We start from the raw sequence: 14,291 nt of genomic DNA, 5'->3' as shown, positions 1-14,291 counted from the left end.
TTTTTCCATCCATTTTATTGACTGCCAAGAAAAATCAGAAGTCAAACTTACAGTAATAATACCGCTCTCCTCAACAAGACACACAATTTGAGGTATGTGACATGCTGATGTTTAATACTCAGGGTTAGGGGTTTGTTCAAATCACTAACCCCAAGTATGAGCAATAGTTCTAGAGCCTTAGCAAACATCACTAATTAAAAAACAAAAATTAAGTCAAACAAAATTACCGAATAAAGATTTGCAGAGTGAACAGACAGAGAGAGAGAGAGAGAGTGAATCAGACCCAATCCTCGGAGACAATCCCTCCTCCTCTCTTTCTGCACCCCGTCATGACAGAATCAAACTGTCTCAATGAAGGCTAGTCGGATTTGTCCGCGTCCTCGTCGCGGTGGCCGTCGGCCCCGTCGCGGAAGCTCTTGTCCTCCTTGGCCAGGTGCGCGTGTGATGCGAGGATGCTGGACAGTGACAGGAGGCCGGAGTTGGAGGTGACGGCGGGCAGGGAGTGCTGAGTCAGGCCCAGGGGCAGATGGGTCATGGGTAACGCCAAACCCTGAAGCTGAGAGAGCTGGTGAACCTGAAGCTGCTGCTGCGTTTACACAGACAAACATCCATGGAGGTTAGAGAGAGATCACGTACAACTTTCATGTGACTTGACTTAGCCACAAATGACTTAATGACAAAGCCACATTACTGTACATTTAATTATTCTGATATGACAGACTATTTTGCAGAATAAATATACTCTGATTACTTTGCATTTACCAGACTTACTGATAAGAATATAACAATTTTAATTTACTTTTTATGTTGCCGTTTATTTTGTCACCGTTTTCGCTATTATTTTGCCTTGCCTTGCCTTTTGTTTGAAACATAAATCTATGATTGAAAGATATGCTCGTGTCATCATCGCTCAAATAATATAAATGGAAATTTAAATATATATTTTTAGGCCCTACACAATAACACAAAGTTGACCATGGTGATGTCCGTACCCGAATAATTGAGTTCATCTCAGGAGGGGTGACCTGTTTGGCTCGCTCAATCGCTCCCAGGACCTGCTGCTGGTGCTACTCACACACACACACACACACACACACACACACACACACACACTTATCTCAGCTTGCATTAAATCTCTTCAGGTAAAAGGAACAATGAAAAAAGGCCTCTTTGGTCCATAAAAGCAACCAATGACACAAAGCAGCAGCACATATATGTCACTTATGAAGCTGAGGGTAATTATAGAGAATATGTCATAAATAAATCACACAGTCTGACCTCTTGAGACAGGTAAGGCAACACCTGAGCACAGATTCCATTCAATCTCTTCACAATCTCTGCCTGTGGACAGAACACAAGCACATCTCATGGGTTTACATCCATTAATAAGGCAGCTGGGGATGCGTTACAGGCTGCTGATGTTGCACAGAAACACATGAACACCACAGTCAGTCATGATAATGCATGCTGACCAACCGTGTTTTATAAAAGATGCTACTGAATCTAGGAAGCTGCATGTGTATAAACCATATAAATAGACTTATGGTTTAAAGGAAACTGCTGATTTTACACAACTATCAATCTAAAGACTGACATATCCTCCTGCCATATTTAATTCTTAAATATTTTGAAATATAGAATAGTACTTAATAACTTTACCCCACATTTAATGCAGAAAATATGCAAAAAGTGTAGATTCTGGTACAACATTCAGATTCTCACCTGCTTGTGCATTTCAATGTTGAGTCCGTATGACATCTCATAATACTGCAGTCAGAGGAACAGGAAAGAGAAGACAAAAGAGGCAAGAGAAATCACACTTCTAAATATATTCAAATAGAGAACAGTTATTTTAAAATGGTAGTAATATCTCACTATTTTCATTGTATATTTACATTTTCAGCAACAGATAACATGATAGCTGCACATTTAACCATTCACATTTTGGGACATTTGCTACAAAAATCAGTTTTCTTGAAACTTCAGAACGAGCCGACCCTGACCCGACTGTGATTTGGGCTCATGGTAAGGAGCTTTGCTCTGGGCTAAAGCAGCGATCCCACTCAGACACAGCTGTTACAGACACACATGCACATCGATCCGTCAGCAAGACGTCAATACACTTGTGCACACTTACAACTCATCATACAACTGATCAATGAGACACTTGTGTATGAATTACTGCAGACGCCCACAGGGTTACAGGCAAAATCAAAAAAGAAAAAAACATTCAAATCACATGAAAAATAAGAACAACTTACTTTTATAAGAACTAAAGCCAAAACAAAACTCAATTCACAATTCAGACATTTCTTCTCAGTATTAAGAGTTTATATCCCTTCCAAGCAGGAATTGTGCAATAAAAAAGTTGCAATTATTATTTTTTATACTGTGGTGGGAACAGCTTCCATATGATCTGTGTATAACTGATAAAAAATGCATGCATTACTCACCATTATGTAATGACGCTGCATTTCAGATTTCTCACTCGCCAGTTTATCACATTCCAACTTCAGACTGAAAAATACAAGGCCGCATGAGATGCATTACTCATCTTGCAAATTAAGTTACATGATGCTTCTTTAAGTAATGGAAACGTGGAGAAGTTCCCAGGGTTTGAATGACACCGCCTGTATATGACAGCTTCAAGATTTACATTTCAACCTAAAACACACACACACACACACTTCATTGAGGCTGTCAGCTGCACTTCACCTCACTTTCTCTCTCTCACACTCTCAAAGTAAAAAAAAAAAGAAGAAGAATTCTGCACCATTCTATCACCATGACAACCAGTTTCCTGTCTGGACAGACTGATGAAAGCTTGTGATTGGCTGGCCATGTCTTTAGAAGAATGCAATAACAAAAGAATGTATAATTTTCTCCTTCATATTCAACTTTCTATATTAAATAGTTTGTGTTACATGTACATTACCATTTAAAATTTTGGGGCTGGCAAGATTTTTATTTTTTTAATTTTTTTAAGTATCTTGTGCTCACCAAGGCTGCATTTATTTGATCCAAAACACAGTGAAAAATATGAAATATTACAGTTTAAAATAACTGTTTTTATTTTCCAATCTATTGTAAAATATAATTTATTTCTGTGATGCGCATCTGAATTTTCAGCATCATTCCTCCAGTCTTCAGTGTCACATGATCTTCAGAAATCATTCTAATGTGCAGATTTACTACTGCTTTGAAAATTGAATTTTTCAATCAATTTAATGCATCCTTACTGAATAAAAATCCTTAAAAATAGAATACAGTACTATATATCTACGATTAAGCACTATGAAATTATAATCTGGCATTAGTGAACATCAATTAGCTTTGATGTCATCTATATGCTAATGTACTCCTAAAAGTTGACAAAATAAACTTTGTTGTTTATGCATTTAAATATTAGAATTCTTTCTATGCTTGGAAACTGGTTTATGTTCTAATTTTGGACATAAAAATGTACAAATGCACTCTAGAATGTGAACGTCCCTCCCCCAACACCACCTGCCACTGACTAGCAAGTAGTAAATCATGCTTTATGACTGAGATGTAAACTAAAGCCGACTGACTACTTAAAACTAATGACTCGTTTTAGAATCAGCCCATCCTGATGCAATCAACAAGAGAGAAAACTGCATCTGTCAGGCCATTTTATGAGGTCTTTAATCACTAAAGCAATAATAAGAACAATATTATGCAATCACAAGCAGCTCCACAGAATAGTTCCTCATTAATTAGCATTACTTGTGTGACATGGAGCTGTCAGACGAAGTGGCCATGATTCGTTATTAAACAGCTGAGCAGAGTTACAGCCTATCGATGCTGAGCATGAATATTCAGCCAAGTCTAAATGGATCAAACACCAAAAGCACTGCAGTGTGTTCTGAATGATCTTAAAGACATCATCATGTTCGACTGTTTATCCTTCTCCATTTCTCTCTTCCTTCCTCCGTCCGGATGGCCTCAACGATCGCTCTTATCTCTGGTGCTGACAGATGATGACAGAAAGGTTTTCCGGGTGGGGCTGTGTTCACACTATTTGATGTCCCACAGAGGAATAGGACAGGGTGTTTTTAGGGTGTAGAGTGAAAGTGTGCTTCTTAGGGTTCAACTAACTGTGTTTGTATGAATGGATTAACTATGCTCCTGGTTAATGTTTTTTTAATGTAAAAAGTATCTTCTGCTCATCAAGTCTGCATATATGTGATAAAAAAAATTGTGAAATATTACTTCATTTAAAAAAAAACTATTTTCTATTTTAATATATTTTAAAATGGATTTTATTCCTGTGATGCAAAGCTGAATTTTCAGCATCCCTACTCCAGTCTTCAGTGTCACATGATCCTTCAGAAATCAATCTAATATGCTGATTTGCTGCTCAGTAAACATTTCGATTTATTATAAATGTTGAAAAGAGTTGCACTGCTTCAACTTTTCTTTTTTTAAATGGTGATACATTTTTTTAGGATTCTTTGATGAATAAGAAGTTCAAATGAGCATTTATTTGAAATAGAAACTTCTGAAACATTTTAAATGTCTTTAAGGACACTTTTGATCTATTTAATGCATCCTTGCTGAATAAACATTCACTGATTAAAAAAACAAAAAAAAAAACATACTTTTGAAACTTTTGAACAGTATTGTACATGTGTTTGGTATACCTGTGATACTGGGCCTGCAGGAACTGAAATTCATCTTTGATGCGATCACAAGAGTCTGACGTGGTGAATTTGAGTGACTGTGTCGATTGAGACGAAGCCTGAAAAACAAAGACAACAGATGAGAGATTGGAGTCAAAACACCTCTAAATGTCCTGATGAATAACCTAGGGGTTGATTAACACAATGAACCAGAAAAGATATTCAAATGGTAAGACTCTTCCTCTGTGGTTAGCAAGCTAAATTTAACTTAAACTGATGCAAATGCACAAAATGTTTGCATTTGCAAAAAAGCAAACCCCAGCTATGATAAAAATCCTTTTGCTCAGAGTTATAAAAATGTTTCATTGATGCAAACAGGCTAAAACAATTCTGCTGAACGCCATAACAGGGCCAGTGATTGCATCGCACGTTTGAGGTCAGCTGCTCAGGTCAGGCTGAAATTAAAGCTTCGTGCAAATAGAAAAGAAGGGCCATTGGCTTTTCACCTCCGACCTGCTTTTCCAGAGGTCACTGACTTGTGAACTTTAAGACCAGACAGACAGGAACAACAAAAAACCATCACACATTACAAAGAGAGAAACGGGATACGCATCTGTGTTCAGTGTGCTTTATGGTCACACAGCCATCTGAAAGCAGATATACAGATACTGCTGGATGTGTGTGTGTTTAAACACAATTGGCCCCCTCAGAGGAGAAAAACACAGACTGAATAAAAACATCTCCGCAGGGAATGCTTGCTTTACACCCCCCAGCTCTGCAGAATCATTTGTCAATGTGCATGTCTTGTGAATTAACATTTTTACAATGCAGGTTCAATTATTTTCTATTTTCTTGAATGATGCCAACTGTGTGTATTAAGAACTAAACAAAAATATTTTATATACATATATTTATAAATTACATTTAAATGAAAAAAAAAAAAGCATATGGAAAAAATGCCTCGGATAAAAGTGTCTAAATGAAAACGTAAAATGAATGTAAATGTAAATACTTCTGTTCATACTTCTTATCCTATTCCAAGCTGTTCTTTGTGACTTCTATCCAGATAAAATAAAAAATAAAGGTTAATTCACCTAACTTTGGGTAATATTATTGACCTTTAGACTTATATGCAGAATTCAGTTAAAATGCATGTTTGTTTGTTTTTTTCATTTTACAATCTCTTTATAAGCAGAACTATCCGTTTCATGAAAAGACACTGAAAAGGTTTAAGTTTTTAACTGAAGCACTTTTCTCATCTCCTCCCTCACATTCCATCCCGTCATGTCTCTCTTCCAGTAGATGATAGTGTCTCCAGGGGCAGGAGAGACGTGTGTGTGTGTGTGTGAGAGAGAGAGAGAGAGAGTGTTTCAGTAAATCCCTCTAGTCTATCCCTGCTATTAGAAATCAATTAGAGAAGGAGAAACAGCAGCAACACCTGTGAGCGCTGAACACATGGGGCTGTTCCTCCTCCTTCAGCGTCCCTCTCAGTGTTATTATGCTTTATTAGCATGACATTACAACACTAAACCTTAGTCAGAACACCTTTAGCCAAGCACACGCTACATGACAGAAGGTCACAGACTCAAAGACTCCGTTTTCGGTTTTGTTGTTGTGCAATTAATCGTTTTTACACTAATTTGCACAGAACAATTGCAAAAGACAAATAAGATTTTTTTTCTTTGCTTGAGCTTCACAACGCCTTGCTTTCTTTTGCTTGCACAAAAACTGCTGTAGCATCTGCGAATAGTGCTGAACACTACAACACTACAAGATCTGCAACTTCTTGCAGACTAAAAAAAACACAATCCTGAAATGGACTCTTAGCGTTAAAAATGTAAAATAGCACTGTGAGTTTCACACAAGCAAACATCATATGTTCTTAAATGTACTCCATTTTTTTTTATTATAAAAATGAATAAGTTTACAAATCAAATAAAAATATAAAAAGCTTTAAAAATTAAACAAATAAAAATGAAAAAAAAAGAAAGACCCTAGAACAAAAAAAAATACTAAAACAAAGTATCTAGATTAAAATGGAATTGGAATATAAAAATAAAATATTAATTAAATATTACTTTATTAAAATTAAATAAAAAAAGCATCTATCATAAAACAGAAAATAAATAATATAAAATATAAAAACAAATAAAAATATTAATTAATTGAAGCTTCTATAGACTGGAACTGAAAAAATAATAATGGAAACAAAAAGCATATAGAATAATGAAAAAAGAAGAAAAAAAAGTAAAAAGTAAATCAAATCTTTCTCTCCTCTGGTGGCTGGCAGGGCTAAAGGCTCTGCTGTTGCACCCTTTGTGATGCTAATGAGGGACTTTGGGCTGAGTGACCCAGACATCTGCTTCACACACACACACACACACACACACACACACACACACACACACACACACACTTACAGCCCTCAGGCTCTTATCTGCTTTTTTTGTCTCCGAAATTGCTGCTAGTGTGTGTGTGTGTGTTATAGTAGCAAAGGAAGTGAGATGTTTCAGGGGGGAGCTGAACCCCACAGACAAAAACCGCCCAACAATTACACTCAAGCTCATGTGTGAAAGCATACAGATATTCATACATACACATATATATATATATATAAATAAATGTGTGTGTGGTTTCACAGTGTGACTGATCTTTCAGCGGTTCACTTACACATCTGCAGCAGCGGCGAGGTGTAGTGTGTTGGCGGTAGCTGTACACACAGATAACAGACAAGTGTATGTGTGTGTGTGTGTGATTATTTCAGAGAATATGAAAGCGTGTGTGTGTGTGTGTGTGTGTGTGTGTGTGCGCGCGTGCTGGAGGGATTAACCTTTCTCTCTGTTGGGGGTGTTGTAGTGAGAGGGGGTCTTGTTAATTCAGTTGTCCTTAATAATGTCTTCCAGAGCCCTGTCCACCCTCACAACACAATACACACATAATGAACCCAGACTGCTCTCTGTGTGTGTGTGTGTGTGTGTGTGAGAGAGAGACAGAGTATCATGCTCAAAAGAAACACAAGGGAAAAACATTTAAAAATGGATTCAATTTTGAAATAAAATTTAGAGTTTTTGCTTGTTAAACAAAAAGCTCACTGCCACTATGATGAGGGTGGTTGCCAAGGCATTGCCATGAAGTTGCTATGCAGTTGTTAGTGTTCTGACTGTTAACGGCACATTGCCAAGAGGCTGTTACAGTGTTCTGGTTGGTTGCCAGGGTGATACAATGTGATTGCAAGTTGCTATGCATTTTTTAGAGTATCGTGTGCTGGTCCAAGTCAAAAGAAATCTCTACAAGAAGTCATAATAGTTTAGAATGCAAAAATCATAGATAAATAGAAAACTAACCATGAAGCCAGAACTCTAGACAAACCCGTGACACAGGCCCGAGTGAGAAGCAGCAGTCCAGAGAGGCATTATAAGTGTCGTGTGTTGGGATGCAATGAACATACGAGTCTCTAAACACCGCTGAGGACACAGTGGTTACATTTCATTTTCGAAGGAAATGTCCCAGAGCAAAAAAATTAAAAAGTACTATGTTTGTGCTAATCATTTTATGCCGGAAAGCCTCTCAAACAAGAGTCCTTTCAGTGCTGGAGTTGTGCAAAGGTTGCTTCTGAAAGAGGGATCGATACCGATGCTTTGTGTGCGAACGTCCAGACAAAGTGAGCATCACGCATCATATTTGATTTTCCAAAAGAGTTTCTTGGCTCTCTGGAAATCTAATGTTGCTAAAGCTATCATTGTCTCTGTCTGTTTTCACTAATGCTGCCTTCACATGATACCAGAATCATGCTGCCCTAGTTCAAATCATTAACTTGTGTAGTATGACCAATAATAACAGTGCTGCTAACCTTAGCAAACACCACTACACAAGGACATGTGATGAGAGAGAGATATGACTGATATGGGACTGAAACACACACACACACACACACACACACACACACACATTCCTGCTAAACACTAACAGCTGGCATCCTGGTTTCAGAATTCTGAAGTGAAATATACAGATCATGCTGTGACATCACAACATGTGTGGAGAACAGAAATCACATGGCTAGTGGCTCAGTTATACCATCACAAGAACAAGCAGAAAGAACACGAATCACTCATTTCCCAGAAATTGACGATTGACCTACAATCAGCCTTTCTGAGAACTTCCTGATGAATCATCACACTAATAATAGATATTCATACAAACATGTGATGTTGAGATGTTATATGGTTCTTTGGATCCTTCTAAAGCTCTTGACGATTGGTTAGAAATTCTTCAGATCAGTGTTTTGGTTTCTGACTTCTTTAAAGCACTGGTACTGTACGTAGACTATTTTCTAAAGCACTAGAGAATAAATGCTTCTGTGTTTATGGAGTTCAGATGGTCCTCGATGAAGTAATCTCGAAGTACTTTGCTTTGGCTCATAACCACAAGCAAGCAGGAGCAAACGCTGGTTCTACTTGGAACATTAATTTTTATGACTTTACGAAAAAGAAAAAAAAGGAAGGAACACAAAACAATGACCAAAACAAAAAAAAATTCTCAGCAGAAGACGGCTGCTGAATTCAGAGAAATGGAGTCTGTTTTCGTCCATCATCTCCAATGAGTTGAAGAGTTCAGATGGAGAGAGGAAGATGATGGTCAACACAATCTGACGAAGAGCTGTTTACTGTCACCAAACCCATCTGAAGCAGTAATCCCTACCCATAATCCACTGGACCTGAATGATGACCACAAACAAGCCGAAAAGGACCAGCAATTGGATTAAGAGTAATGGTTTATCAAACACTTCATTCAGAACTACATTTAGAAAATAAATCATTCTCAAATGACTGTGAACACAAGCGCCACTGTTTACAGCCAAATATTAGTCCTGTGAAGGATTTGTCCCACAACAAGTTATTAAATCCATCGACCAAACGTCTGTTTTTAAGTAACTTCAGAGGATTGATAAGACAAACTGATCCTGAATTCCAAAGAACACAGTACATCTTTGAGGCTAAGATTAAACGGAGGAGTCGGCTGTAACTCCTAATCCAAGATTTGGGATCCCGCAGTAAATCCGGCTGATTCCCTTCTGCTGAAATCTCAGAGGTTTAAGATCAAAGTTTGTTCAGTGTACTTAAGAATTCATCAGCGGCAGTAAGACATGTCAAAATAACGACTTTAACATGGTCTTTTTTTGCTCTTGAGGTATTAATCTGTTCTTTTTTGACACCAGAGCCTGGTCAACAACAACAACAAAAAGTCTTCAAGTAATGTTACTGGCATACTTTGGAAAACAATCCAAATAGGTTTAAATCAGAACTCTCTACAAACTAAATAAACTGACATTACAGATTTTGACATTTAGACTGATATTATACATTTAAGAATATATTATGTATTAAAAATACGGGTTATATTTAATTATTTAAATTTAAAAGGTAAATGGACTGCATTTATATAGCGCTTTTTTTTGGTTTGAGCATGTTATGGTTTTAAAGGGTTAGTTCACCCAGATAGCAAAATTATGTAATTAATAACTTACCCTCATGTTGTTCCAAACCCGTAAGACCTCCGTTTATCTTTGGAACACAGTTTAAGATATTTTAGATTTAGTCCAAGAGCTCTCAGTCCCTCCATTGAAGCTGTGTGTACGGTCTACTGTCCATGTCCAGAAAGGTAAGAAAAACATCATCAAAGTAGTCCATGTGACATCAGAGGGTCAGTTAGAATATTTTGAAGCATCGAAAATACATTTTGGTCCAAAAATAGCAAATACTACGACTTTATTCAGCATTGTCTTCTCTTCCATGTCTGTTGTGAGAGAGAGTTCAAAACAAAGCAGTCTGGATATCCGGTTCGCGAACGAATCATTCAGTTCACCAAATCGAACTGAATCGTTTTAAACGGTTCGCATCTCTAATACGCATTAATCCACAAATGACTTAAGATGTTAACTTTTTTAATGTGACTGACACTTCCTCTGAGTTCAAACAAACCAATATCCCGGAGTAATTCATTTACTCAAACAGTACACTGACTGAACTGCTGTGAAGAGAGAACTGAAGATGAACACCGAGCCGAATCAGATAAGAAGAATCGAGGAGCTGATGATACTGCGCATGTGTGATTCAGTGTGAAGCAGACTGACACACAGAGCGCCTGAACCGAACTGATTCTTTTGGTGATTGATTCTGAACTGATTCTGTGCTAATGTTATGAGCGCGGGTAAACCAAAGGCTTGAATCAAGGGCAATCATCGCAAATGACACCAGTACGTCGAGCGCAAAAGAACAGGTGAACCGTTTTCTTCAACCGGTTCTTGACTCGTGAACGAGTCAGTCTTTTGTTCGTTATCTGGCTCGGCTCGGTGTTCATCTTCAGTTCTCTTTTCACAGCAGTTCAGTCAGTGTACTGTTTGAGTAAATGAATTACTCCGGGATATTGGTTTGTTTGAACTCAGAGGGAATGTCAGCCACATTAAAAAAGTTAACAGCTTAAGTCATTTGTGGATTAATGCGTATTAGAGATGCGAACCGTTTAAAACGATTCAGTTCGATTTGGTGAACTGACTGATTCGTTCGTGAACCGGATATCCAGCTGCTTTGTTTTGAACTCTCTCTCACAACAGACCCGGAAGAGAAGACAATGCTGAATAAAGTCGTAGTTTTTGCTATTTTTGGACCAAAATGTATTTTCGATGCTTCAAAATATTCTAACTGACCCTCTGATGTCACATGGACTACTTTGATGATGTTTTTCTTACCTTTCTGGACATGGACAGTAGACCGTACACACAGCTTCAATGGAGGGACTGAGAGCTCTCGGACTAAATCTAAAATATCTTAAACTGTGTTCCAAAGATAAACGGAGGTCTTACGGGTTTGGAACAACATGAGGGTAAGTTATTAATTACATAATTTTGCTATCTGGGTGAACTAACCCTTTAAGTATCACTTAATGAATCTATAAGGCTAAACCAATACTAACAGGGAACACTATCATTAACAAACTACAAAGTCAAATATTAAATGCAGGACTTGTTTCAGGATGTTTCTCAAACTCAGATTTCAGATTCATGGGTTCAAGTCTCAGACACACACATCCCAAGCTGAAGACCGAAATGTTCTCCTAAATCTCCACTCTGAATTAACAAAAGGGCCTCAATTAGAGACACCCCAAATCCATCCACTCGTGAGGTTTTCATTTAGCGTCCCTGTGTTTGTGTTCACATACGTCTGTGTGCACATGTATAAAAAAAGAAAAAAGAAAAAAAAAAGCAATTAGGCTTGAATGCAAACAAAATAATGACTGGGGACTCATTAACACAAGCTGCCCACTGTGTGCACAGGAACAATTCATGGAAACGACACAATTAAGCCTCTACAGGGAGGGAACCAGGCAACTGGTGTGCAAACAAGCTACTCCAACCCAACCTGAACCAGAAAACAATCAGAAACGCTTTCATTTAGACATGTTACCTGCAAACCTGATATCGGAGTCATGAGATAAAGACCAAACATGTGGAAGAAAATTAGCCAGAGAACAAAGAAAGAAACATATTAAGAGGCAAATGCAATGATTGCAATAAATTAATATTTAGAGATTTAGAGTCTTCTAATATTTCGCTGAGGTGAACTCTGAAGCAAATTTAGATGCTAAAATCTTAACATATTCCAGTGGAATTAATAAAACACTGATAAATATTGGTAAATCGATGCTTTCTGAGGCTCATTTTTACAGTGCATTCAAATAATATGATTTATGTAACTCTAGGCACTTCCACCAAAAACTAATATATATGTATATATATATGGTAACAATTTAGTATAGGGTCCAATTCTCACTAATAACTACTTGCCTATTAGCATGACTATTATTAACATATTGGCTGTTTATTAGTGCTTATAAAGTACATATAATGCAAGACATCTATACTCTTACCCAATACCCTAAACTTAACAACAACTACCTTATAAACTATGAATAAGCAGCAAATTAGGAGTTAATTGAGGCAAAAGTCATAGTTAATGGTTAGTTAATAGTGAGAATTGGACCTTAAAATAAAGTGTGACCATATATATATATATATATATATATATATATATATATATATATATATATATATATATATATATACACACACACACACACACACACAATGGTGTACAATGGTGATTCATGACAAACTCATGTGATGCACCAGAGATTATAATAATGTTACAATGTAAATAACAAAGCTTATAAACACACACACACATATATACATACATATACATATACATATATATATATATATATATATATATATATATATATATATAAACAGTTTAACATTATTATTATATCTAGTGCATCACAGGAGTTTATTAAATATATATAAAATTGTTATTACCATTTCTGGTACAACATACTGTTGAAGTACTAATTGTAATACCATGATACTGAATCATTAGCATATTCAAATAGCATGGTATTTATATGCAACCCCGACATATTTCAAAGAATAAAACAAAAAGCTTGACTCATATATAAACAGATACATATCAAAGTAACATCTGATACAATCACTGTACAATGCTACTGCCAAAGTACATTTTTGTAAGGGGGTGCATCTAAAAACAAAGGTATTGCCATGGTTTTAACACTATTCCATTTTTAAAAACACAGTATTCCCATGGTTTTTGTAAAAAACAACAACAAAAAAAAACAACAACAAAAAACATTATAGAAATATTTTTTTTTACTTTTGTGTTGGTTTAAGTGATTAAATGTCCACATCACCAGCTGTGTGTCATGAATGAAGGAGAATGAGACGCTTACCGAGTGCCTGGCTTGTGGAAACATCATATCAGCCTGTTTTTTTTTTTTTTTTTGCTTTATTCTCTTTCTGCAGATGGAATGAAAAGGCTTTGGACGGATATCCTCTTTGTTTGCTCTAAACTGATGAGTCTGAAGGCAGAAAGGGCTTTAGTCTGCTCTCCTGAAGATATTTCCTGGCTGTGATCTCCAGTTTTCCTGGGTTTTGTTCAGCTTTACAAACCTAACGTAACGTTACATAAACTTCAGACAGCGCCTTTGGAACAACACAAACAACAATCAATCTTTACTACACTGTGTGACATCGCGGTTTCACATGAGAAAAATGAATCTTCTGTTACAATAGGCCGATTAATCCACCGCCAGGCTGATCATACTTGTCCAATTTCCAGATGCAAGCTACCTGGCTAAAGCTAACAGAGAAGTTTATATAGCAGAAAATGAACAAAATGCGTTTGAAAACGAGGAAAAACGTTTCAATCTAGTCGTGTGTTCGCTAGTCGTGCGTGTGTCTGTCTATGCGCGGTTAAAGAGAAGACTGCGCTTGGAAAATCATGCCTCTTCCGCCGCTTCAGGACTCTTGATGCGACACGCTAAATTACAGAATCTACTACAGGAACGGCTTTACTCATGAATATTAATTACGCCGTGTGCGCGTTGCCAGCTTACCTTCCGGAGCGTATGTTTACGTATTAATATATTTAGTTACTTGCTTAATATAGAATTTATTATTTAATGTAATGACCTGCGAGGGATGAGATTTCGCTTTATTGTGTTATTTTGCACTTTTTTGACAACACAAATATATATTTATTGTCATACAAATCATAAAAATAAAAGTACACACAG

The 14,291-nt window shown here is 36.8% G+C and overlaps 1 protein-coding gene across 2 annotated transcripts; it reads right to left on the bottom strand.

The window, feature by feature from the left end:
- LOC132154474 (TLE family member 5-like) lies at positions 1 to 14,059 on the bottom strand. Of its 2 annotated transcripts, none has more exons than XM_059563039.1 (7): positions 13,446 to 14,059; positions 4,665 to 4,762; positions 2,454 to 2,517; positions 1,723 to 1,767; positions 1,279 to 1,341; positions 993 to 1,067; positions 1 to 586 (listed from the first exon to the last, which is right to left on the bottom strand). In XM_059563039.1, the coding sequence occupies exons 1-7, from the start codon at positions 13,470 to 13,472 to the stop codon at positions 359 to 361; spliced, it is 600 nt and encodes a 199-aa protein (XP_059419022.1). In that variant the 5' UTR covers positions 13,473 to 14,059; the 3' UTR covers positions 1 to 358. The 2 variants fall into 2 exon arrangements, with proteins under 2 accessions (XP_059419022.1, XP_059419023.1); XM_059563040.1 differs by having other exon boundaries at positions 1 to 583; positions 13,446 to 14,057.
- Between the last annotated feature and the right edge of the window lie 232 nt (positions 14,060 to 14,291).

Source organism: Carassius carassius, chromosome 12 (genome assembly GCF_963082965.1).
Source record: "Carassius carassius chromosome 12, fCarCar2.1, whole genome shotgun sequence".
NCBI lineage: Eukaryota > Metazoa > Chordata > Actinopteri > Cypriniformes > Cyprinidae > Carassius > Carassius carassius.
This window is presented reverse-complemented; position numbering and strand designations above follow the sequence as displayed.

Excerpts from the sequence above, each read along its gene's own strand:
- LOC132154474 (XM_059563039.1), bottom strand. The coding sequence starts at position 13,472 with ATGATGTTTCCACAAGCCAGGCACTCG. Across the intron at positions 1,768-2,453 it reads TGCAGCGTCATTACATAATG|TATTATGAGATGTCATACGG; the intron begins GTGAGTAATGCA and ends CTCTGACTGCAG. Across the intron at positions 587-992 it reads AGATGAACTCAATTATTCGG|CAGCAGCTTCAGGTTCACCA; the intron begins GTACGGACATCA and ends GTGTAAACGCAG.